We start from the raw sequence: 25,487 nt of genomic DNA, 5'->3' as shown, positions 1-25,487 counted from the left end.
GTCCTCCAAACTTTTTTATAACTTCTCTGAGGCCATATAGCAAAATCTGTAGTTAAATCTAGATCTGTTTTTCCCATTGCTAGGGATTGTAAACAAGAATGTAATTTGACCTTCTGTGACATCAGGGGATGCCAAATCATATGATGCTCTTTTGGATTCACCTTATATACTTTTGCTACAATATGAAATTCAGTTTTCATATTTTTGATAATGAAAAATATGTAAAAGTTCTTCAAAAAATAAAAACAATTGTGTGGATACAGTTTTCGTGGGAAACCTGACTAGATCAGAAGACAATCAAAGTATTTCAAAGTCATTTTCTTGGTATGCAGAACTTGAATCTTTCAGTGAAATTTTTGTCTCTACACTTTTAAAAGACAGAATATGAGATGAGTGGTAATACAATCGATCCTCAAACAATCCCCACAGCTCATCATCCAGGGTAACTAAATTAAAAAAAAATTTTTTTTTCAGATATAAGCATGCAATATATACTATAAATATATATACTATGAATATATACTATAAATAGGATATATTCTTTTGTATCTAGGCCTTAAATTTAATAAACTGAATAACACAATGTAGTTTTATGAAATCAAGAAAACTAAGTAATCAAACAAATCATTTTATCTTTTCCTGTACTCTATTTACACAGGTGTACATAAATAGCTATTAGAAAAAAAACAAAGAATACACAAAAGAATTAGGAAAGCATTACGAGAAATTTAATATCCATGCAAGAACTAGCAAGTGTTTCTATAATACTTAGAAAAAGATTAAATACTACTAGGAATCCTATGAAATGCTAGTAGTCGAATGCACTGTGAAAGACTACACAAATAAACAATATCTAAACAAAATTATATTATCTGAATAGGCAGACTGAACACTATGCATAATGATTACAGAAAGAACAAAGGCTTCTTTAAACTAATTATGAATGATATATGAAGTACAGGATGGTTATAATTAAGCTAAATCACTTTGATAACCTGAAGCCAGAAAATGGCTAATGATAAAGAGCTGAAATTGAGAATGGACAAATTCAAGGCAACCCAGCAAGGAATATAGGAAAGAAATAAAATAGTTCCATAAAGTGCTACAAATGGAGAAAACAGTAATGCACAGAAGAATCATGTTAATTATATTCTGATGATGTGCCCATGGAAGAGATATTAGAACAAAATGAAGAACATTCAAATTTAAACTTGTATTTAAGAACTGTGCTTTACTGGACTCTATTACCAAAACGATATCACTTACTCGATTGCTCTTTGCAAATATCACTAACAAACGAAAAGAGCAATCTAAATTTTTAAAATAAAAGCACTTCACTTATATGAAGTTTAGAAACTATTTATTACTAACAGAGTCTAAAAATCATACATTTCTGACAAATTGTAAGACTGATCTTTTGTGATGGTTTGTCAGTTTAGTCTTTTTTTTTTTTTTTTTCATGATGGTGCAACAGCAGGATTACAATCACTGAAGTGGAGAAGCAAAAATTTGCAAAACATGATTTTTGAGATTTCATTAGTAATAAAGAGAGTCTAAATGTCACACAGTCAAACTGCTTTCATTTCAAGTATTCAGATAAAGATAACCTGTGCAACATGCTGTTCAAACAATATAAAAAAAGATCAAGATGTTCTCCTTAGTCACAAAATGAGTTATGCCACATAATACGGAAGTTTGAGGAGAGGGGTAATTTGTATATAATGACAAAGGAAGACAACTGTAGCTGTACAAACTGTACATAGTACTTCTTGATTGCTAGAATGGAGAAGAAAATATGTTTTTTTATAATGGCAAGTATCCCATGACTTCTGACAGCATTAGCATTAGTACAGGCATATGATGCAAGAAAGCAAGCTTATGCAGCATCAGCCAAAAAAAAAACAAAACAAAAACCACTCCCATTTCACCCCTCTGTTCATTTGAAATACCTGTCCAGCTGAGCCTTAAATTTATTTAGGCTATCAACTTACACAACAAGGGATGGAAGTCTGTTCCACCAACCAACTACCTGCTGGCTAAAGGCAAATTTCTGCACATCTATCCTACATCTTTCTTTCCTCAATTTGAATTTATGCCCTCTCAGGTGATTATTCTGAGCAAGAGGAAGAATCCCATCGGCATTGAGCATACTCAAACCATTCAAGGCTTTATACACCTCTATCAGATCACCTCGCCGGTGCCTAGTTCAGACACTGTAATTTGCAAAACTTAAGCCTTTCTTCGTAAGAGCAACCCTTTGTTCCATTCACTAATCTTGCTGCCCTTCTCTGTACTCGTTCCAGCAGCTCTACATCCTTCTTGAAATGAGGCCTCCAGACCTGTATACAGTACTCTAGGTGTGGCCTGACCATTGCCTTATACAAGGGAATAATCACCTCCTTATCCCTGCCAGAAAAATTCCTGTATATCATTGACAATACACCATGAGCCACTCTTGTAGCCCATATGCACTGCTCAGAGAACTTCATATCTGCCTGCACAATTACCCCCAGGTCAGGCCACACCTAGAGTACTGTATACTGTAAAATTTATAAATGATATTGATGATGATGGTATATCAAGCTTAATGTCCAAGTTTGCAGATGATACAAAGGTTGGCAGGGTTGTTAAGGATACTACTGATGCTATGCTGCTGCAACAGGATCTGGAAAGGTTGAGCAGATGGGCTGAGAGGTGGCAAATGAAGTTTAACATTGACAAATGTAAAGTACTACATATGGGAAACAGCAACCTCAGAGCAATGTATCAACTCTGTGGTACTATACTGGCAGTGGTAGAGAATGAAAAGGACCTGGGGGTAATTGTGCAGGCAGATATGAAGTTCTCTGAGCAGTGCATACAGGCTACAAGAGTAGCTCATGGTGTATTGTCAATGATATACAGGAATTTTTCTAGCAGGGATAAGGAGGTGATTATTCCCTTGTATAAGGCAATAGTCAGGCCACACCTTGAGTACTGTATACAGGTCTGGAGGCCTAATTTCAAGAAGGATGTAGAGCTGCTGAAACGAGTTCAGAGAAGGGCAACAAGATTAGTGAATGGAACAAAAGGTTGCTCTTATGAAGAAAGGCTTAAGTTTTGCAAATTACAGTGTCTGGAGACTAGGCACTGGCATAAAGCCTTGAATGGTTTGATCATGCTCAATGCCGATAGGATTCTTCCTCTTGCTCAGAATAATCACCTGAGAGGGCATAAATTCAGATTTAGGAAAGACAGATGTAGAACAGATGTGCGGAAATTTGCCTTTAGCCTTAGCCAGCCGATAGCTGGTTGGTGGAACAGACTTCCATCCCTTGTTGTGGAAGCTGATAGCCTAAATAAATTTAAGGCTCAGCTGGAGTGAAATGGTTTTTTTTTTTTTTTTTTTTTGGCTGATGCTGCATAAGCTTGCTTTCTTGCATCGTATTCCTCTGCTAATGCTAAAAGTATTAAAGGTTATATTTCCCTTTGCATTCTACTAATACACAATGCTGTTATGGACTTGCATTTAAATTTCCATTCTGAAAATTTTAATAGTGGTTAGATCCAATAAATAAAGATGTTCACTATCATCCTGACATTCTAATCACACCAACACCTCATTAATGTTTTCAAGCACTTTGCTAATTTCTAGTGCTCTTTCCTTACATGAATGTGGATTTCGTTGTGTTTGTGTTTGTTTGTTATTTGGTTTTTTGGAGCTTTCGCAACTAAGGCCATATTGCTTCAGGGATATGCGGTGGTTATTCCCTGACCTTTTCGTATTTGGTGGTCACGGGCTCGAACTCCAGTGTATTCAAGAAGCGTCTGCTACGCACTGCTGCTCCTGCCCACCTGGCTACAGAGGTGCCTGTGGATCATTCATGTAAGGAAAGTATCATGTATCTTCTGAGTTATTTCCTACGTGATTGTTGGCTTTCTGATTGTCAATTGTCTTCCCACTGTTTACAGAAGCTGCGATTTCTTCCTCACTCAGATAATCTGCAACTGGAGCTTCTGCATCCAACTCAATCAGAGCAGCCAGGTTATTTTCTCCAAGACTGCTACCAAGTACATTACAAGCAGCCTTTGCTTCTTGTTCTGAAAATGCCGCTAATTCAAGGTTATTATTAGTGATTTCATCTATTCCAATACATTTTTTCAGCAGTTTTTGATTACTGTTGAGCTTACTTTCTCCTACGCTAATCCAATATTGTATGCAATGGCTTTCATTGTTAATGTTTTCAGAAATTCTAGAACTTGAATTTCTGAGTTCACAACATCAGCAAGTAGCTCACCATGACAGTAGGTATTGAAGGCTTGAATAATACTATGATCCATTGGAGGAATTAGTGCAGCTGTGTTTCTTGGCAGAAATGCAACTCTGATCTTGCCATCGTTCAATTTCAGGGTATCAGCAGAAGGATGAGCTGGGCAGTGATCCAACACATGTTGATATGCTAAAAACACCAGGGACTTTGACTTTTACTGATGCATAATGGCTTTATGCATCAGTAAATCAGGCATCAGGCATGAAAACTAACACAGTAATTCTCTCTTTGTTAGTTTTCATGCCTGTTTTGTTGGGTGCCTTTTTAACATCCAGTGTTTTGACATGGCCGTATAACTGTTTGTCTGTGAATTCACTATCTCGAATCACATTATGCAGAAATTCAGGAGATGCTTCTGCTGCTATAATGTCACCAAATGTAGATTTGCCTACAAGACTAACCTGGGATATCCAATGATGAGCATTCCATCTCCAAAGCCCCCCTTCAGAAGCTTTAAATGTGTCATCATCTCCACCAAGTAGATTATGAAATTTAAGGTGCCTATGCTTTCAAAATTACCTCATTTATCAGTACTCCTTCACTATTTTTTTGTAGAAACCACTTATATAAGTATTGGTACACACTATATAAATTTTACCAAGGAATTATAGTACCGTGTTTTCATTAAATTTAATGAAATTCATACTAATCTAATTAATTTCCAAACTCTTATTGACTATTCCATTCACTTCCTGTCTCTCCAGTAGTATACAATCGATACACACAATTATGGGAGATTTTTTGAATGGCTTGGTACAAAATTACATTAAATCTACACTAAGGTACTCGGCCCAAAGTTACCATATTTCTTTCCTAAAATATTGCCTTCAAAACAACATCGTTCCGAAGTTTGCCAGGGTGAATTTAAATCAAAAAATTTCAGGCATAAAACAACTATCACTGGCGACATCACGTAATATTGTTAAGCTTGCCTTAAAATCTCGATATTCGGATAAACAAAAATACCTTTCCCAGGTTAGGAAGCTTCGCGATAAATTAAAAAATTATCTACATCCGAACGATTGGTCTGTATTGAAGACCTCCATAGATTTGCGACGGGAAGCACAAGCCTCAGAGATAAAAAACAGACACGTTAATAAGTTGCAAACATTATCGAATAGTTCAAGACACGTTCATGCGAATTCTAACACATTGTCGCGAGCTTGCGACCAAGTTCACACGAGTTGGGTGACATCCCCCCCACAGACACATAACGCACTACCACAGAATATGTCGGCTAGTTCACGAACACCCCCTCACCCAGTATCCAACGAACCGACATATCAACAGGTTACAAATCTTTCCTCGTGTACACTATCGCAGGACCAGATTTCACTTTTATCCAAAGGATTAAATTATAATTTACCACCTCGAAAGCTGCCAAAAAAACAATGCGTAATTGATATTGAATTTGGACTTCGTAGTGTTCCACAAAAAGATGTATTTATTCAACAAGTTAACCAAGTAGTGAATAACATAAAAGAAACGCGACTTCCTAAATTGAATACACATGACAGTTCAGCTTTACGAGAACTTCGAGAAAATAAGGACATTATTATACAGAGGGCAGATAAAGGAGACACAGTGGTAATACTAGATAAACATGATTATATTAATAAGTTAGATTCAGTTGTGTCTGATACCTCCACTTATCGTGAAGTGGACCCGACACTGTTTACCAATTTGGTAAATCAATACAATAAAACGTTAACCACATATCGTAAAAACGACTACATTACTATGGTTCAGTTGAAGGAATTGAAGTCCAGAACATACAATATTCCTGCACTTTTTGGTCAGGTAAAATTACACAAGCCTGGATTTCCGATTCGACCTATTGTTTCCTACAGGAACTCGGCATTTTCAGCCTTAGCCACATATGTATATAACATTATAAAACCTTTTAGACAGGTTATACAATTTGGGATTAAGAATTACGATACATTATTTAATAATCTTAAAGACTGTAGACTCGGCGACAATGACAATTTATTCTCATTAGATGTTACATCATTATATACGAATGTAAACGTTGAATACACATTGGATATTATTTGGGATATGTTAAATAAAAACTCGACACCGACTAATTATACGAAGCTGCCTATTAAGGAAATTTTTCACTTAATTAAACTATTAGTTGAGGCTAACTACATCACCTTTCGAGACAAGGTGTACAAACAAATTTTTGGATTACCAATGGGTTTGAGCCTGAGTGGCTTAATGTCAGAGATCTATCTCTCAACGATTGAGCAGATACATTTGACACCTTTTCGTCCCCGTATCACATACTATGGGAGGTATTTAGACGATGTTCTAGTTATTACCGATAGTAGTACTATCCAAGACATTTTACATTCGTTTAATAATATTCATTCTAGACTCAAATTTACATTGGAAAGGGAAGATACGGATACTAAATCATTAAACTTTCTAAATTTCACGCTTACCCGGGACTCGAACAAAATACAATTTAGCATCTATCGAAAACCCACAAACACCGGTATGCTTCTACATTATAATAGCTACCACCCGTTCACCTACAAAAGATCGATTATCTTTAATCAATTTCTAAATGCCTATAAATATTCAACGACCGATTCTGCTTTGGACTCAGAAATACAAATATTAACTAGCAGATTCTTGAACAGGGGTTATCCCATTAACACAATAAATCGAATTAGGGTACAAGCTAAGGATAGGATACAAAATACTGCACCAATCAACAATAGTAATATCAAAAAATACTTTATTTCTGTCCCATACGTTGAACAGTGGCACAAACAGCTTAACAGATTCTTTAAAGATACCGAATTTAAAATTATAGCTGGGCCTATACGGAAGTTACACACTATACTGAACAATCGCTCGGTTCTTTCCGCGTTCGCAACACAAATTAATGATCTAGTATACAACATTTCTTGCGGTGATTGCGACTCGTCTTATCAGGGTTCGACGCGGTTTTCTCTTAATATTCGTGTAAATCAACACGAAGCCTCAGTTCGTGCTTCTCGTTCAGCAGCGTCAGAATTAGCCTTTCATGCCATTAACGAAAAACATACTTTTTTATTTAACGAGGCCAAAATACTTAACGTTCAACGTAATTATACGCGACTATTAATTGCAGAAACCATTGAAATTAAATTACACGAGAATTCTGTTAATGTTCGGCGGCCATATTTGATCTCCGATGCGTGGACCTTTACGCGGATGCGCGAAGACACATAATCACTATTTAAGTTGCAGGTTTTGCCTGATTCGGTGATTTTCATTCCTGTGATCACGACAGTCGGTCGAAAAGCATTGTCAGCTTCAGGAAGGAAGATCGTTTTGAATATTTTCGTTATTCTTTTAATTACGTTAATTTGAATTTTAATTGTTTTGAATTGATTTTGAATTGTGTTAAATTGATTATTTAATTATTTATATTTTACTTTAATTATTTATATTTTACTTTAATGGACCGGTAAGTTGTCGATTTTTTCGTTTTTTCCGTTTTAATTTCTGGAGGGTATCATACGGAAGTGTTCCACGTACTATATTGAGGTAAACTCCTCTTATTAATTTACTAATATTATTATCAACGTAGAACATATTGAGTATTACAGCTCTGATTCATACTATCCATTAAATTTAATGAATTTCATTAAATTCATTAAATTTTTGCTAGAGCTTATGCTTTTACAATACTCACCTCTTAATATGTGTGGTTGAAGATATAAAATTCAAGTGAAGCGAGATGAATTAAAAAATGCACTAAGGAAAAAGAAGTGCACCACTTTTATCTCAGGCTGTCATACACAATTAAACTGTAATATGGGCCAAGTACCAAGAGTCTTAACGTATGACTTTTGTGAAACGTCATCAGTTGGTTATGCCATGGAGAAGTTGTAAACTTTTATAATTTTTATATTTTTATTCACATCACCCTGACAGTGTGAAAAAAATCAGTATCACAATCAAATCTACAACACCATAAAATACTGTCGTGCACAAGAAGACTTAGAAATAGAAATACAATATTTAACTAATGCCTTTGCAAAGAGGAAATACACAATACAGTTAATACAAAAAACTATTTCAGAAGCAAAAAATAGAATAAATAACCCTCTTACAATGAAACAATTAAATTAAATAACAATAAATAATGCATCAGAATTATACTTTCATATCATAGTCAAGTTAGCCCGATGAATCCGTAACATATTTTCAGGTACTGATATTATGCAGATTTTTTTATATAACAGACTAGGTACATTATTTAACATATACAAAGAAACATATACAACATTCAAGATATAAACAACATAATATATCTTATCAAATGCCAACACAATTGTAACAACACATGCTATATCGGCAGCACAACTGTTAAATTAGAACCGTAAATACTAGAGCTTATTATCATAATAATAATTTTCAGTCAAATTATTTCCGTAACAGAGCACAGCCAACACCCACAATCACATAACCATAACCCTCAAATAGATTCAGCAATAACCTTAATGAGATCAAATTCTAATTATAAATTATTATCATATGAAGCCTTGGCTGTTGAATGGTTCTGTCAAAATTCACAAAATGAGATTCTTAATATGAAATTACCTGCAAACCTTTTGCCAATATGGCATCTAACATATATAAAATTTCCAACACATGCTTTAACAGTGCATCCTGGGAGTTAAGTTAATTTATAAAAGTTCACAACTTCTTTTCCAGGGCATACCCAACTGACGACATTTCACGAAATGTCGTGAAATGCCGCGTTAAGACTCTTGGTACTTGGCCCATATTATAGTTTAATTATGCATGACAACCTGAGAAAAGAGTTGTGCACTTCTTTTTGCCTTAGGGCATTTTTTAAATTTCAATTCATTATCTTCAACCACATGGATTAAGAGGCGAGTACAGTAAAAGCATAAGCTCTAGCTAAAATTTAATGCATTGGACCATGTATCACTGTTTTCACAACCTAGTTTTGTCTCTTTCGAAGCCTACTTCATCTTCTTCAGAATTGATGAATGAATAGTTTTTCTTCCTCTTTCATCCAACCATGGCTCATTCCTTCTGCAATTCTGGTACTTGAGGTTGTCACAGACATTTTCTCAGATATGCCAGACAAGACTCCCAGGTAGCAAGCTGTACTTGCTACCTGGGAGTCTAAAACGCTGATTGAACTGATATTCGGGTGACACTCAAGTCAAGTGGACCCAATTTCGGCAAAGTCCGGACGGTCTGTGACAGCCAAATCCTCTGCTTGCACCTTCACGATGGTGGGACTTTTAGTAATCCTGGGTATAACCTCCATGCACAAGTACATGGTGGGTGACCACCCAGGTGGTGTGGCGCCCACACCACATGGAGGAACGTCGCCCCTCTATGTTACCAGGCAGTACTAGGTGGTAGATGACTCTCATCAACCGGTGAAATACTACCACTTTGTTTATTGGAGGCTTGAAGTGGTGGAACCCATGTTTAGTCTCTAGAGCAGGGGTGGGCAACAGCCGGCCCGCGATGATGTTGAATCCGGCCCCCTCGGTAAATGCATAAATATAGAAAATCCATACCTGACTACACTCGCCGTAAACGTTCGGCTTAATTCGGTTCAATCGGGAATTGCGGCCAGTACAACAGTAACCAAGTGATTCTACGCAGCGTCAAAAAGAGTTATTTCCTAATTATTATTGTAGCATCGATCGAACGAAGTTCCTTTGGGTTTGACTTCTTATTGAAAAAAATAATATTGGTGCGAGATATTTTATGTTTTATGCCTTTTCTAATTATTACAATTTTTAATTTAATATAATTTATAGCCCATAAAATGAGCCAATTAAAAAAAAAAGAAAAATTGATGCCGAATGCCGCATTTTCAATGATAATTGGACATCCAGATATTTTTTTTAAAAATACATTAATAATTTGGTAATTCAAGTAATATAACATTTTTTAGGTTCTGATTTTTTTAATAAAATCGTTCAATCTATTCCGGCCCGCATCATGATGCGAAAATTTCATTCGGCCCGCATCATGATACGAAAATTTCATTCGGCCCGCTGACGAAAAAAGTTGCCCACCCCTGCTCTAGAGCTAAGTTCCGGTCAACCCGTCTCTATCTCTTCCATCGTGCAGTATGATTGATGACTTTTGAGGTTATGATGAACGTCGTGGCGAGATCCAATATTCCTTACATTTCGAGGGTACAGCTCTAAAAACGGTGTTCGCAGGCCGGCCGCTAGTTAGTACACTGGACTGAACCTATTGGTAACTCTCTAGGAAGCTTCCGGATCAGCTAGTGTATAATCTTGCTACCTCTACTCTGCCAGATAGTGACTGGAGGGAGTCCGAGTAGTGTGTATGCGGGGAGCATTGTCGAGGCCACGTTATGTCAAGGATCTGGGTATATTCTTACCACATGTATGCCATATCCAAAAATTTCATTACTTCATACAGCATGTCCCACCTACTTTTTCTTACTATTGAATACACCATGAATTGTCAAACTAATAGAGCAAGCTTATCTGCGAAAAGATCTAAACCTCCCAAGGATTTCCTAATTCATTTCACAAATATACGTGGTCTCAATTCTAATCTCAACGATGTCCATTTCCACTTGCAGTCTGCCAAACCCCATGTACTTTTTCTGACAGAATCTCAGTTATCGGTTGATTCATCTACTGCTCATCTCAGATGCCCAAATTATTCGCTGTATGATTCCTTTCGCCTCAAAGGTGGTACTTGTGCATATGTCCGTTCTGATATTCCCTGTCAGAGACTTGGCAATTTGGAATCTCCTCTCTTTGATCTTCTCTGGCTTAAAATCTCTCTACCTCATTCTGTCAAATTCATCTGTTGTCTCTACCGTTCTCCCAACTCCACTAATCACTTGGAGCTCTTTGACTTCCTCTCTTTGCAACTTGACTTTCTCCAGTCCAACTTTCCTAACAGTGAAGTAATTTTCCTTGGTGATTTTAATGTTCACAACTCCAGCTGGCTTCCGTTTTCTAGTCACACCAACCCAGCAGGTCGAGATGCTGAGGCTTTTGCAATTACTAATGACCTAGCACAGATTGTTCATTTACCTACAAGAATACGATCTTTTTCTCACAAACAACCCTTCTAAGTACACGGTCGAAGTGAGAGGTCCTTTAGGCACTTCAGATCACAACTTGGTGATTGTCTCTTCTCCAATGGAACCTTTATCTCATGGCTATTCCCAACCACGTGTTGTTTGGCATTACAAGAATGCAAAATGGGATGATCTGCGAGACTTCTTTTCTTCGTTTCCTTGGTCAGATTACTGTTTCAAAACTTCTGATGTCAACGTTTGTTCAGATCGTGTCAGTGAAATTATTCTTGCAGGAATGGAATCCCTTATCCCACACTCCACTTTAAAATCTCGTCCTTTATCTAAACCTTGGTTTTCCAATAAATGTGCTAAGGCTGTCCAAGAGAAGAATGTTGCATATCATAATTGGCTTGTATCTAATTCTTCAGTTTCATTTTCTGCCTACACCAAAGCTCACAACAGTTGTAAAGCAGTTATTAATCAGTCCAAACTAGAGTTTGAACAGGCTAAGAGTAGAAAACTTGCTTCTTGCCCTAATGGTAGCCGAGCATTCTGGTCTCTTGCCAAAGCTATTGGCCGCAACTTTTGCCCATCTTTGTTCCCACCTCTGTCCAAACCAGATGGTTCTGTTGCCACTTCAGCTAAGGATAAAGCTGACCTGCTAGCATCCCATTTTTCTTCCAGCTCATGTATTAATGATCTTGGTAAAACACCTCCCACCATTCCCAACACGCTCCATTCAATGCCTCCCATGGTCTTCCGTCAAAAGGATATCAGAAGGATTTTGATGAATCTTGATGCTAAGAAAGCTCCAGGTCCTGATGGTATTTCTCCACTTGTTCTCAAAACCCGTGCTCCTGAACTTACTCCTATTCTTTGCCGCCTTTTTTCACTTTCTTATTCCAAAGGTGTTTTTCCTTCTGCTTGGAAATTTGCTCATATCCAGCCGGTTCCTAAAAAGGGTGACAAATCCCTCCCATCCAATTATCGTCCCATTGCAATTACTTCTACTCTTTCTAAAGTAATGGAGAAATCAATTAACCGCCAACTCTTAAACTACATAGAAACCTTCCGTCTGATCAATGATCACCAGTAGGGATTCTGTTAGTGTCGATCCACTGGTGATATTCTGGCTTATGTTACCCATTTATGGACTAATTCAATGGAAAGGTTCGGTGAAACACAAGTAGTTGCTCTTGACATTTCAAAGGCTTTTGATCGTGTTTGGCATAAAGGTCTTCTAAATAAGCTTCCATCTTATGGTTTGCCAAATGTTTTTAGTAATTGGTTATCCAGTTTTCTCTCTGATCGCTCACTGAGGGTGATGGTAGATGGCTCTCTGTCTTCTAACTTCTCCACTAATGCCGGTGTCCCCCAAGGTTCAGTTCTTTCCCCCACTCTTTTCCTCTTGTATATCAATGACCTTCTTCCATTGACTGGAAATCCTATCCATAGTTTTGCCGATGATAGCACATTGCATTCAACTTTCCATTTTGAGAAACCTTGTCCTGCTCAATCAGCTTCAACTTCTCGAAAATCTGCTACCAATTCCTTAAATGCCGATCTTCAGGTAATTCTCCAGTGGGGCAAAGATAACTTAGTTGATTTCAACCCTTCTAAAACTCAGTCTTGTCTTATATCTCGCAAAAAGGATTCTTCTACTCCTATGCTTATCTTTAGTGACACTCCGATTTCTAGGCAAAATGATATATCTCTTTTGGGGATTACCCTGACTTCTAATCTCTCTTGGCACAAGCACATTACAAATATTGCTTCCTCTGCATCTAAAAAACTTGGTTTTCTCTTTCGCTCTTGGCATTACTTTTCTTCCAAACAGCTGCTCACTCTGTATAAATCACAAATCTGCCCTGCCATGGAATATTGTTCCCACATCTGGAGCGGTGCCCCCAAAACCTCTCTCAGGCTTCTTGATTCCATTCAGAAGAGGGCAGTTAGGTTAATTAATGATTCATCTCTAACAGTCTCTCCACTCGCTTTCTCATAGACGCTCTGTTTCTGCTGCATGCCTCTTCTACAGATACTTCCATGGGCACTGTTCTTCTGAATTGGCTTCTATAATTCCTGCTCTCTCTTTCAAAACAGTCCGAACATGTGCCGCCACCAGCCAACATCCATTTACTGTCCAACTTCAAACCCACAGAACCAACTTTTCATCTTCCTCATTTATTCATTCAACTGCCATTTTCTGGAACAGCTTCCTTCATACGTATTTCCTGAAAATTACAATCTAGAGAAGTTCAAGTCCAATGTCAACAAATATCTTCTTTCGTCTTTTTCACCTCAAACCCAAGCACGGTACTAAGTACTATAGGTTCTAATACCTCTCGTGTTTGGGGTTCACATAAAAAAAAAAAATTCTAAACTTGAAAAATATATTGCAGTTTGTTTGGTCACTCTTAACTCTTTTGATAATCTTTAACTTTTCTTCAATTTGTTTGGGCGCCTCCGTAGCCAGGTGGGAAGGAGCAGCAGTGCGTAGCACACGCTTCTTGATTAGACCGGGGTTCGAGCCCGTCACCACCAAATACGGAGGATGCGGAAAGGTCAGGGAATGACCACCGCATATTCCCGGAGCAATATGGCCTTAGTTGCTAATGCTCCTAAAAACCAAACAACAACAACAACAACAGCCTTCTTCAATTTGTATAATTTTTTCTTTTGGTGGCCATTATTTCAGTCCTACTGATTTACTAATTTTGCTGTGTATTTATCTCTGATGCCCTAGAATTACCATGTTTTGTGAAAACTAAATCAAAACTAAACTGTCTGGCCTATCAGTGCCAAAGTGAAGTAATATGATTTCTCCATAAATCACTTGTCAGTTCATGTATGTTTTTATCTAGTTTAGCCTTCAGCAGTTTTTGCTATCCTAAGTGTAACTTCTGGTTGAAGAAAGGCTGTCATGTGCTATTGTTTACAAAAATTGACTTTGTAACTAATGTAACGCACTTGATTAACAGTAGTCATCCTTCCCTACAGAGGTAGTTGTTTGTAATTAGCGTTTCACTGATATACTCTTTTACTGTATCTCTAGTCAAGAGGAGAAACTGGGTGTCTACAGTAATTAGTCTCTGATGAGTTTGCAACAATTACTCTTCAACTGAATATATCAAAACAAATATACAGCCAATTTCCTCTCTTGGAAAAACACTCAATGAGTACTGAATTATGATCATCTGCCTAATATCACGTTGGGTCCTGTTTGCACAGATAACAGCCACTATTCACCTAGGCATTGACTCCACTAGATGTCTGAAGATGTTGATAAGGATCTGCAGCCATGCTGTCTGAAAGGCTTTCCACAATATCAGAATAGATGGCAGCTGCACATCCATACACCTCACTTCCTGTTCCAAAACATCCCACAGGTATTCAATTGGATTGAGGTCAGGTGATTTTGGAGACCAATCAAAATGAACCACTTGTGCACAGTGTGGGGCCCGATGACATGGAGTATTAGCATCGCAGAAAATTCTGTTTCTGTATGTGGGAAAAAGGCAACATGCAGGGCCCATGTGGGGTTCAAGTTATTGCCAGCAAAACATGCCCCATATTAAGCAACCACCACTACCTGTGTGGATAGTGGGTGCCATGTACAATGGATCCATGGACTTATGCTGCTTGCATCACACATGAAAGTGTCCACTGGCATGTTGGTCTCATCCAATCAGTGCACTTGTTTCCAGTCCTCCAACCAGCATGTTGTTGACACCACAGCATTTTCATTTTGTTGTCGATGATGACCAGTGGTGAAGAGATATCATCTCTTGGGTCATCTGCTGTGAAACCCCATAGATCTGAGTGTGTGGCGCATCATCATTTGGGATAATTATTGCATTTGTATTGTGATATCAATTTGTCTTCACTCACCACGAACATCCACCTTGCATAATCTTTTAGAGTTTTGTCAGAGGGAGGTGGTCTGATCCATTCAACACCATTCTTTGTACACTTTAACCACAGTGGGCTATGAGCAACTGACAAGACGTGCAGTTTCTGATATGGAAGCACCTGATCCATGAGCTCCCACAATCATGCCCTTTTGAAACTTCCTGATATCTTTTCTACATCCCAGGACTGCTATTTTATCACTTTGACTTGCATGACCAGATGCAAATTACCACTGTTCTAGCAGCAGTGGTAATTTTGCATTTGTATAAAAATGCCAAACAGCCAAAGCTGTTTGGCTTTTTATACTGCACGCTATGTGGCATATGTAGCTTGTATACATACACACCATTACAAATAAGGTGGTCATAATACAGCAATCACTGAGTGTAGGGATTTTAAACTGGATGTCTACAGTAACTAGTCTCTAATGAATACTGTTGTTGGAAAATATTACTCTGAAACTGAATATATCAAAGCAAATATACAGCTAATTTTTTTCTAATTTCCACTCTTGTAAATATGGTAGTGGGATGTACAGCAGCTACGAGTATATACAGTATTCACTTTTTCCAGTTTATAATGTGAAATTGCTACTTCTTGGAACATGCTACTTTTTTCATAATTTGTTTTGGCAGACATGATTATACCTGCAGCATATCCAAAACTGTGGTATGAAGAGGCACATTATATTGATATTGCACTATATTTGCTGAATTAATGTAATTTTCTCTTATTTATTTTTCACTACTCTCCTTTTATATGCAGATGGAGTGCATTTAAAATCGGGCGCCTCCGTAGCAGCAGTGTGTGTAGCACACACTTCTTGATTAGACTGGGGTTCGAGCCCGTGACCACCAAATACGGGGAATGCGGAAAAGTCAGGGAATGACCACCGCATATCCCAGGAGCAATATGGCCTTAGTTGCTAATGCTTCTAAAAACCAAATAACATAACAAAACAAAAAACAGAGTATTTAAAATCATTATCCAAAACACTGACTATACAAAATACCCTTGGTCCCAATTGTTTCAGATAAACAGAATTCTTTTTGAATTGCAGAAAAGCAATAAATTTTAAAAAAAAATTAAAAAAAAAAAAATTAATTCAATGTAATTTTAGAAATTTTCTTCCAGTAATCTCTACCATAAGTGATTTCTATAATTTCAGATCTTCGGCAATTGTTTCCAACATATGAAAGCTCTGTCAGTTCCATGAGAACATATATACCTGGAAAATAAAGAAATGTCAAAGAAATTTAAAATTTAGATGCATTTACCTGAAAGCTCAGATATATTTCCTGGAATCTGCTTCCAGTAATCTCCAATATAATTAGTTTCTGAAATTCCAAATCTTCGATATATTTTCCCAGAAGGTTTAATAGCCCAAACTGCGCTACCACTGATACACAAATCTTTTACATGAATTCCTGGCACAGGAATCCATCTCAATCCTATAGGTGAATGTGGAGCAACTCCTTCCCTTACATAAACATTCTTTTTATTATCTATAGCCCAGACCATATAACACTTCTCTCCAACAAAGACCTAAAAAATGAATCACATCAAACAACAAAAATAACTCATAAACTACTGCATTAAACACTAAATAAAAGTTAACTACATAAATGAGACCCTACATATGCTCAATTTTTCCTACGTTCTATTAATATTTTAGAAATAAACAAGGAGTTATCTTTTATTCACTCAGTAGGATTTCTTCTTTACCAATTCTCCTTATGCGAATAACTTACGAAATGATATGTTAAAACAATATTACATAATTTAAAACTCATGATGTGTTCCCTCACTATTGACACATGGGCAGTCCAACACCCCAGGATCACAGTGGTGAACCTCAACCCAACTCCAGAAATATCAAAAACCCCCCATGCAACCTTTAGTGAAGGAAGACATTTTGTCATAAACGTGAATTTGAAATATGAATGAAATACTATTAAAATGAGATAAAAGCACAATAAAACAATGAATTTAAAATCCACTAAAATTTCCTCCCTTAAGCGGACTAAAACATTTCGACGTCACGTTCACAGTGGGGAATGAAACTAACGAAACATGCATGTGTTCGAAATCTTATAAATAGGAGATTAGTCTTTGGTATGCATGCGTTCGAATGACCACGAATCAGATATGAGAAATGGATGACGAATGCTAATAAAGTTTTTTTGTAATTTTATTTCTAAAGTTTTGGCAATCAATAACTTAGAATAATCATGTTAAATATTTAAAATTTTGGCTTCATTAAACAGGAATGTGTGGTTTTCATTTATTGCATGGAATGCTAATTCCAACGTATTTGCACGGACTGACGCTTCATGTTGCTTAACCCTCGAGTTTAAAATACATCTGGTAGATCCAATGTAAGAAGAATCGCCATCCTTACATGAAATGTGGTAGACGAGGTCATGTGTTTGTTTGGAAGTCGATAGTACCGTGTGATTTTTTAGTATTGCATATAATTTACGGCCCGGCCTTGCTACTATTTTCATTTCTGTACCTCTAAAAAGGTTGTTAATTTGTCTATATCAGTGTTCAACAAATGGCATTGAAATAAAATATTTATTAACCCTGTCATTATGTTTGTTATTGATTATTTTGTCTTTAACTTTTAATTTAATGCTATTGATAGAGGTAATAGGGTATCCTCTATTTAGGAACCTATTCGTCAGTTCTTCTATTTCTATCTGTGGGGCAAGTTGTGCAGAAGAGTATTTGAATGTATTTAAGAACTGGTTTAACATTAACCTTCTATATGAGTATGAGTAAGCCCACAAATACATCCCCGTATTTGTGGGGGATAAATGCTGAAATTAATATATTCGCTCCCCCTCTTAAGTGTAAAGTTTAACCTAATGTGCATATTATTAAAAGTTTGCAAAACTTCATTTGTAGTGTCATAATCCATTATAATGAGGATGTTGTTGAGGTATCTTCCATAAAATGTGATTTTTGGTAAAAACTGTATATTTAGATAGATTAGAAAATGTATATTTTCTAATCTATCTAAATACAACTCCAATATTATACCACTCAAGTTTAAACCCACAGGCAAACTGAAAATCTGTCTTTAAATCTTATTTTCAAATAAAATATAATTAGCCTCAACCAGTAACTTAATTAGCTCAAATATCTCTTTTTTGGGCAACTTCGTACTGTTAATGCTAATAGTGTTATTTTTTAATAAATCCCAAATTACATCCAGCACATATATTACATTAACATTAGTGTACAATGAAACTACATCAGGGGAAAATAATTTAACTCCTATCCCAATTTTACAGTCTTTTAAATTTGTATATAGAGTATCATAATTCTTTATACTATATTTTAATACCTGCTGAAAAGGTTTTATAATCCAATAAAAATATGTTGCCAAGGCCGAAAAAGCAAAATTTGATGATACTATGGGCCGAATAGGGTGTCCAGTTTTGTGTAGTTTTACTTGTTTTTTTTTTTTTTTGGTAGTTGTTGATGCATCAGCTTCTGTGGCCATAATGCACCTCCCAAGGTTTTTGCAGTACTTTGATCCAAGCCCGAGGTGGGATTCAAACCCGCGACCTTTCGGTTGCTAGGCAGGCACTTTAACCACCCGGCTAGCCCGGTCAGCAGTTTTACTTGTCCAAAGAGGTACATTATTTGTTCTAGCTTTTAGTTGCTTTAGTTGTGCCACTGAAATTAGCATTAGTAGAGGCATATGATGCAAGAAAGCAAGCGTATGCAGCATCAGCCAAAAAAAAAAAAAAAACTTCCACTTCACCCCTCCATTCATTTGAAATACCTGTCCAGCTGAGCCTTAAATTTATTTAGGCTATCAACTTCCACAACAAGGGATGGAAGTCTGTTCCACCAACCAACTACCCGCTGGCAAAAGGCAAATTTCCACACATATATCCTACATCTGTCTTTCCTCAATTTGAATTTATGCCCTCTCAGGTGATTATTCTGAGCAAGAGGCAGAATTCCATCAGCATTGAGCATGCTCAAACCATTCAAGGCTTTATACACCTCTATCAGATCACCTCGCCGGTGCCTAGTCTCCAGACACTGTACTTTGCAAAACTTAAGCCTTTCTTCGTAAGAGCAACCCTTTGTTCCATTCACTAATCTTGTTGCCCTTCTCTGTACTTGTTCCAGCAGCTCTACATCCTTCTTGAAATGAGGCCTCCAGACCTGTATACAGTACTCAAAGTGTGGCCTGACCATTGCCTTATACAAGGGAATAATCACCTCCTTATCCCTGCTAGAAAAATTCCTGTATATCATTGATAAGACACCATGAGCTACTCTTGCAGCCCATCTGCACTGCTCAGAGAACTTCATATCTGCCTGCAAAATTATGCCAGGGTCCTTTTCATTCTCTACCACTGTCAGTGTAGTACCACAGAGTTGATACGTTGGTGTTTCCCATATGTAGTACTTTACATTTGTCAATGTTAAACTTCATTTACCACCTCTCAAATGTAATTCCTTTTATGATATGAAGTAAGTATTTTGTTGTATTGATTGACCTGATTATGAAATATAATATGGAAGAGTCTACCTCTTGGTAGGTAGAACTATCTGATATAATTACCTGTAATTTTTTATTACAATCTGTTTTATTTAAAATGACTACAGTGTCCCCCTTTCAGCTTTGTGAATTACAATATTCCTATTTTCCCTTAATTTCCATAAAGCAATAGCTTCATTTCTATTTAATCTCAGTACACCTGGCATTCTAGGATTGTTTTTTGATCTGATTAACTTGTTGGATGAAAATATCTTTTTACGGGATGTCTCTAAGACTAAATTCAAGGTCTACTACTAACTGTTCCTTTGGTAGAGTACGTGGGGGTAGATTATAATTTAAACCTTTTTCTAACAGAGCAACTTCGTGTTCAGTTAATTTATATGAAGAAAGATTCATACTATTTTTGCAAACCTTTATTTCATCTGTATTATGAGTAGGGTATTTTCGGCAGGTATTAAAATATAGTATAAATAATTATACCTTATATACAAATTTAAAAGACTGTAAAATTGTGGTGGGAGTTAAATTATCTTCCCTTGATGTAGTTTCATTATACACTAATGTTAATGTAATATATGTGCTGGATGTAAATTTGGGATTTATTAAACAATAACACTATTAGCATTAACAGTACAAAGTTGCCCAAAAAAAAAAAGAAATATTTAAGCTAATTAAGTTACTGGTTGAGGCTAATTATATTTTATTTTAAAGTAAGATTTATAGACAGATTTTCGGTTTGCCTATGGGTTTAAACTTGAGCGGTATCAGTTGTATTTAGGTAGATTAGAAAATATACATTTAACACAGTTTTTAGCAAAAATCACATTTTATGGAAGATACCTCGATGACATCCTCATAATAATGGATTATGACACTACAAACAAAGTTTTGCAAACTTTTAATAATATGAACATTAGGTTAAAATTTACATTGGAGAAAGAACAAGAAGAAACAAAGTCCATAAATTTTTTAAACTTTACACTTAAGAGGGAGGGCGAAAATATTAATTTCAGCATTTATCGTAAGCCCACTAATACGGGGATGTTCCTACACTATAGTAGATACCACCCCATACTCATATAAAAGGTTAATCATGTTAAACCAGTTCTGAAATACATTCAAATACTCTTCCACACAACTTGCCCTACAGATAGAAATAGAAGAACTGACGAATAGGTTCCTAAATAGAGGATACCATATTACCTCTATCAATAGCATTAAATTAGAAGCTAAAGACAAAATAATCAATAACAAACATAATGACAGAATGAATAAAAAAATATTTTATTTCAATGCTGTATGTTGAACACTGGTATAAACAAATTAATAACCTTTTTAGAGGTACAGAAATGAAAATAGTAACAAAACCGGGCCGTAAATTTTATGCAACACTAAAAAATCACACAGTACTATCGACTTCCAAACAAACACATGACCTCATCTACCACATTTCATGTAAGGATTGTGATTCTTCTTACATTGGATCTACCAGATGTATTTTAAACTCGAGGGTTAAGCAACATGAAGCATCAGTTCGTGCATCACATGCGAATGCATCGGAACTAGCATTCCATGTGATAAATAAAAACCACACATTCATGTTTAATGAAGTGAAAATTTTAAATATTCAACATAATTATATTAAGTTACTGATTGCCGAAACTTTAGAAATGAAATTACAAAAAAAACTATTAACATTAGTAGTAGTAGTAGCAGTGGCATGTGATGCAAGAAAGCAAATGTATGAGCTTATGCAGCATCAGCCAAAAAAAAAAAAAAAAAAATCACACCATTACCTCCAAATGCCTGTCCAGTTCCTCCTTAAATTTATTCAACCTATCAACTTCCACAACGACAGATGGAAGTTTGTTCCAGCAATTAACCACCCGCTGGCTAAAGGCAAATTTCCGCACATCCATTCTACATCTGTCTTTTCTTAATTTGAATTTATGCCCCCTTAGGTATGTAATCTGAACAAGTGGAAGGATCCCATCAGAATTCAGCATGCTCAACCCATTCAAGGTCTTATATACCTCAATCAGATCACCGCGCAGGTGCCTAGTCTCCAGCCACTGCAATTTGCAGAACTTAAGCCTCTCTTGGTAAGAGGATCCCTTCATTCCCCTCACCAATCTTGTTGCCCTTCTCTGTACACGCTCAAGTAAATCTACATCCTTCCTAAAATGAGGCCTCCAGACCTGTACGCAGTACTCAAGGCGTGGCCTGACTATTGCCTTATACAGAGGAATAATCACCTCCTTTTCCCTGCTAGCAAAATTCCTATATATCATTGACAAAACCCCATGACCTGTCCTGGCAGCCTGTCTGCATTGCTCAGAGAACTTCATAACTGTCTGCACAATTACTCCCAGGTCTTTTTCATTTTCTACCACCTTAAGTGTAGTACCACACAGTTGGTACGTTTCTCTGGGGTTACTTCTACCCATATGCAGTACTTTGCATATGTCAATGTTCAGTTGCCACTTCTTAGCCCATCTGCCCAAATTATCTAGATCCTGTTGCAGTAGCACACTGCCATTACTGTCATTAATAACCCTGCCAACCTTTGTATCATCTGCAAACTTCGACATTAAGCCTGATATACCTTCATCAATATTATTGATAAATATACAAAACAACAGTGGACCTAACACCGAACCCTGTGGGACTCCATTAATAACATTAGTCCAAGAAGAGCAGCACCAATTGATTACCACCCTCTGTCTTCTCACACTTAACCATCCTTTTATCCATTGTAGCAACTTACCCTTAATACTACCATTCTGCTCCAATTTGTACAGTAGTCTTCCATGCGCAACAGTGTCAAAAGCTTTCCTGAAATCCAAATATATGTATCAAAATTATTTTTTGCATCCAGTTCCTTTGTAACCACATCATAATATCCTATCAAATTTGTCAGACAAGACTTTCCCTTAACAAACCCATGCTGTGTCTGAATTATTGCTGCAGTCTTGTCTAGATGATCCTGCAATGCATCTTTAACCAGTGACTCTATCATTTTACCCGGAACAGAAGTTAAACTAACTGGTCTGTAATTACTCGTGTCACCCTTCGATCCCCCCTTTGTGAATTGGGGATACATTTGCACATCTCCAGTCCGTGGGAACCTCCCCTCTGTCCAAGGACGCTCTCATAATTATGGCCAAGGGTTTGCTTAGTTGCTTTGCCGTCTCCTTTAATATAACTGGATAGATCCCATCCACCCCAGGTGCTTTTATTACGTTTAACTCCAACAATTTCTCTTCCACTTTGCTCTCAGTTATTACAAGATCATTAAGCACCCTGCTACAATTTGATAACCTTCTGCCATTTTCAAACCTTAATAATTCCTCACGTGTGAATGTAGATGCAAAATACTCATTCAGTTTGTTTGCTATCTGAGCAGGATCATCAACAGTCGAACCATCGATGTCAAGTGGACCAATCAGATTCATCCCCTTCCTTTTTGAGTTTATATAAGTAAAGAAATCCTTGATGTTTTTCTTAGCATCTTTTGCCAAGGATTTCTCGTAATCTGCCTTCGCCTGCCGAACCTCCTTTGTGACCTGATTACAGATTAACTTATATCTGCCATAGGCTTCTGAGTCGCTTGATAATTTATATGCATCCCATGCATTTTTCTTCTCTGTTACGAGTCTCATTAGTTCATTTGACAACCATTTAGGCCTAAACCTTGAACAATATTTCTTAATAGGTATGAAACTTTTAGTAGCTTCCACGATTAATTCCTTGAATGCTTCCCACTTAGAATTTACTGTTGGTAACATTGTCAGTTGATCCCACTGTAGAGAATTTAAAAACTGTCGGAGACCACTGTACTCGCCTTTACGGAAGCAAAAACCCTTTCCTTTACCCCTGATGGTAATTAAATCTTTAAGTAAATCCCACATCAGTACACTGTGATCACTGCCACTTAGTGGTTCTTTTATCTGCTTTGGTTTTTTTTTTGTTTTGGTTTTTTTTTTAGGAGCATTAGCAACTAAGGCCATATTGCTCCGGGATATGCGGTGGTCATTCCCTGACCTTTCCGCATCCTCCATATTTGGTGGCGACGGGCTCGAACCCCGGTCTAATCAAGAAGCGTGTGCTACGCACTGCTGCTCCTTCCCACCTGGCTACGGAGGCGCCTCTCTTTTATCTGCAAATTCCTAATACATGAATGATCACTGCTGATAACCAGATGAAGAGTATTACTTTCTCTGGTTGCCTCTCGAACATGTTGCTGCAGAAAACAATCATCCAATAAATCCACAAAAGTCTGACTAGTGTGTGAGTGCCCAACCCACAAGTTCCAGTCAATATCTGGGAAGTTAAAATCCCTCATTATAAGACATTCCGATTTACTAGCCCACTCTATTTCTCTGTACAATTGTTCATTGTACTCATTCGAGTCATTAGGCCTATAACACACTCCTACCCTAATTTTTGCTTTCGCAGTGCTTATGTCACACCAAACTGACTCAACAGTGCACTGTTCATCTATATCAACTGGATGCACTTCTTTTGATTTTATGTTTTTCTTTATTAACAGCATAACACCTCCTCCCTTCCTATCCTGTCTATCCTTTCTGTACACATTGTACTCCCCAAATTCCAGTTTGGCATTCCTTATATCATTCGTCGTCCATTTCTCATATCTGATTCATGGTCATTCGAATGCATGTGTACCAAAGAATAATCTCCTATTTATAAGGTTCCGAACACACACATTTTGTTAGTTTCATTCGACTCTGTGAATGTAACACTTGTCGAAAAGTTTTAATCTGCTTAAGGGAGGAAATTTCGGTGGATTTTAAATTCATTGTTTTATCGTACTTTTATCTCATTTTAATAGTATTTCAAATTCGTGTTTATGACAAAATGTTTTCCTTCACTAAAGGTTGCATGGGGGGTTTGTTATTTCTGGGGTTGGGTTGGGGTTCACCACTGTGATCCTGGGGTTTTGGATTGCCCGTGTGTCAATAGTGAGGAACACATTACGAGTTTTAAATTATTTTAAATTATGTAATATTGTTTTAGCGTATCATTTCATAATTTATTTGCATAAGGAGAATTGGTTGTTGTTATTTGGTTTTTAGGAGCATTAGCAACTAAGGCCATATTGCTCCGGTGCGGTGGTCATGCCCTGACCTTTCCGCATGCTCCGTATTTGGTGGTGACGGGCTCGAACCCCGGTCTAATCAAGAAGCGTGTGCTACCACTGCTGCTCCTTCCCACCTGGCTACGGAGGCGCCAAGGAGAATTGGTAAAGAAGAAATCCCACTGGGTGAATAAAAGGTAACTCCTTGTTTATTTCTAAAATAAAAGTTAACACATAAAGCTCTCTATAATACTAACACAACAAACATGAAAATGCAAAAAGTCCTAATCATTAAATCCTGTAAAAAGTCTGTAATTTTCAAACTTTTTTTGTGTTTTCAATAACCATTACACCATATAGATCAATGGCATATTCTCTGAGTTATTCTATATGTTTAAATTCTCAACAATTGTCCCTATGTCACAACACGCTGAGTCCTGGCCTCCAAAAGCATTAAGTTGTTCACAGTGATGATTACGAAAATTTAAGAGCACCACTTTTTTTTTTCCCAACCTTTTAATTATCTAAAGCAGCTTGTGCATTACTTTGTTTCACTTTCAAAACTGCTAC

The 25,487-nt window shown here is 36.9% G+C and overlaps 1 protein-coding gene across 1 annotated transcript in view; it reads right to left on the bottom strand.

Annotated features, from left to right (window-relative positions):
• Nucleotides 1-225: 225 nt before the first annotated feature.
• LOC150084668 (tectonin beta-propeller repeat-containing protein 2) overlaps nucleotides 226-25,487 on the bottom strand; it is a 262,877-nt gene continuing 237,615 nt past the window's right edge. Inside the window, 2 exon segments of the mRNA XM_090376317.1 lie at nucleotides 226-446; nucleotides 16,566-16,833. Of these exon segments, the coding sequence (XP_090232443.1) occupies nucleotides 298-446; nucleotides 16,566-16,833 (417 nt within the window). The 3' untranslated portion in view covers nucleotides 226-297.

This window comes from Mastigoproctus giganteus, chromosome 6 (genome assembly GCF_048544385.1).
Source record: "Mastigoproctus giganteus isolate SK-2022 chromosome 6, ASM4854438v1, whole genome shotgun sequence".
NCBI classification, from domain to species: domain Eukaryota; kingdom Metazoa; phylum Arthropoda; class Arachnida; order Uropygi; family Thelyphonidae; genus Mastigoproctus; species Mastigoproctus giganteus.
Note: the sequence above shows the minus strand (reverse complement) of the source record. Positions and strands in the feature narration are given on the sequence as shown.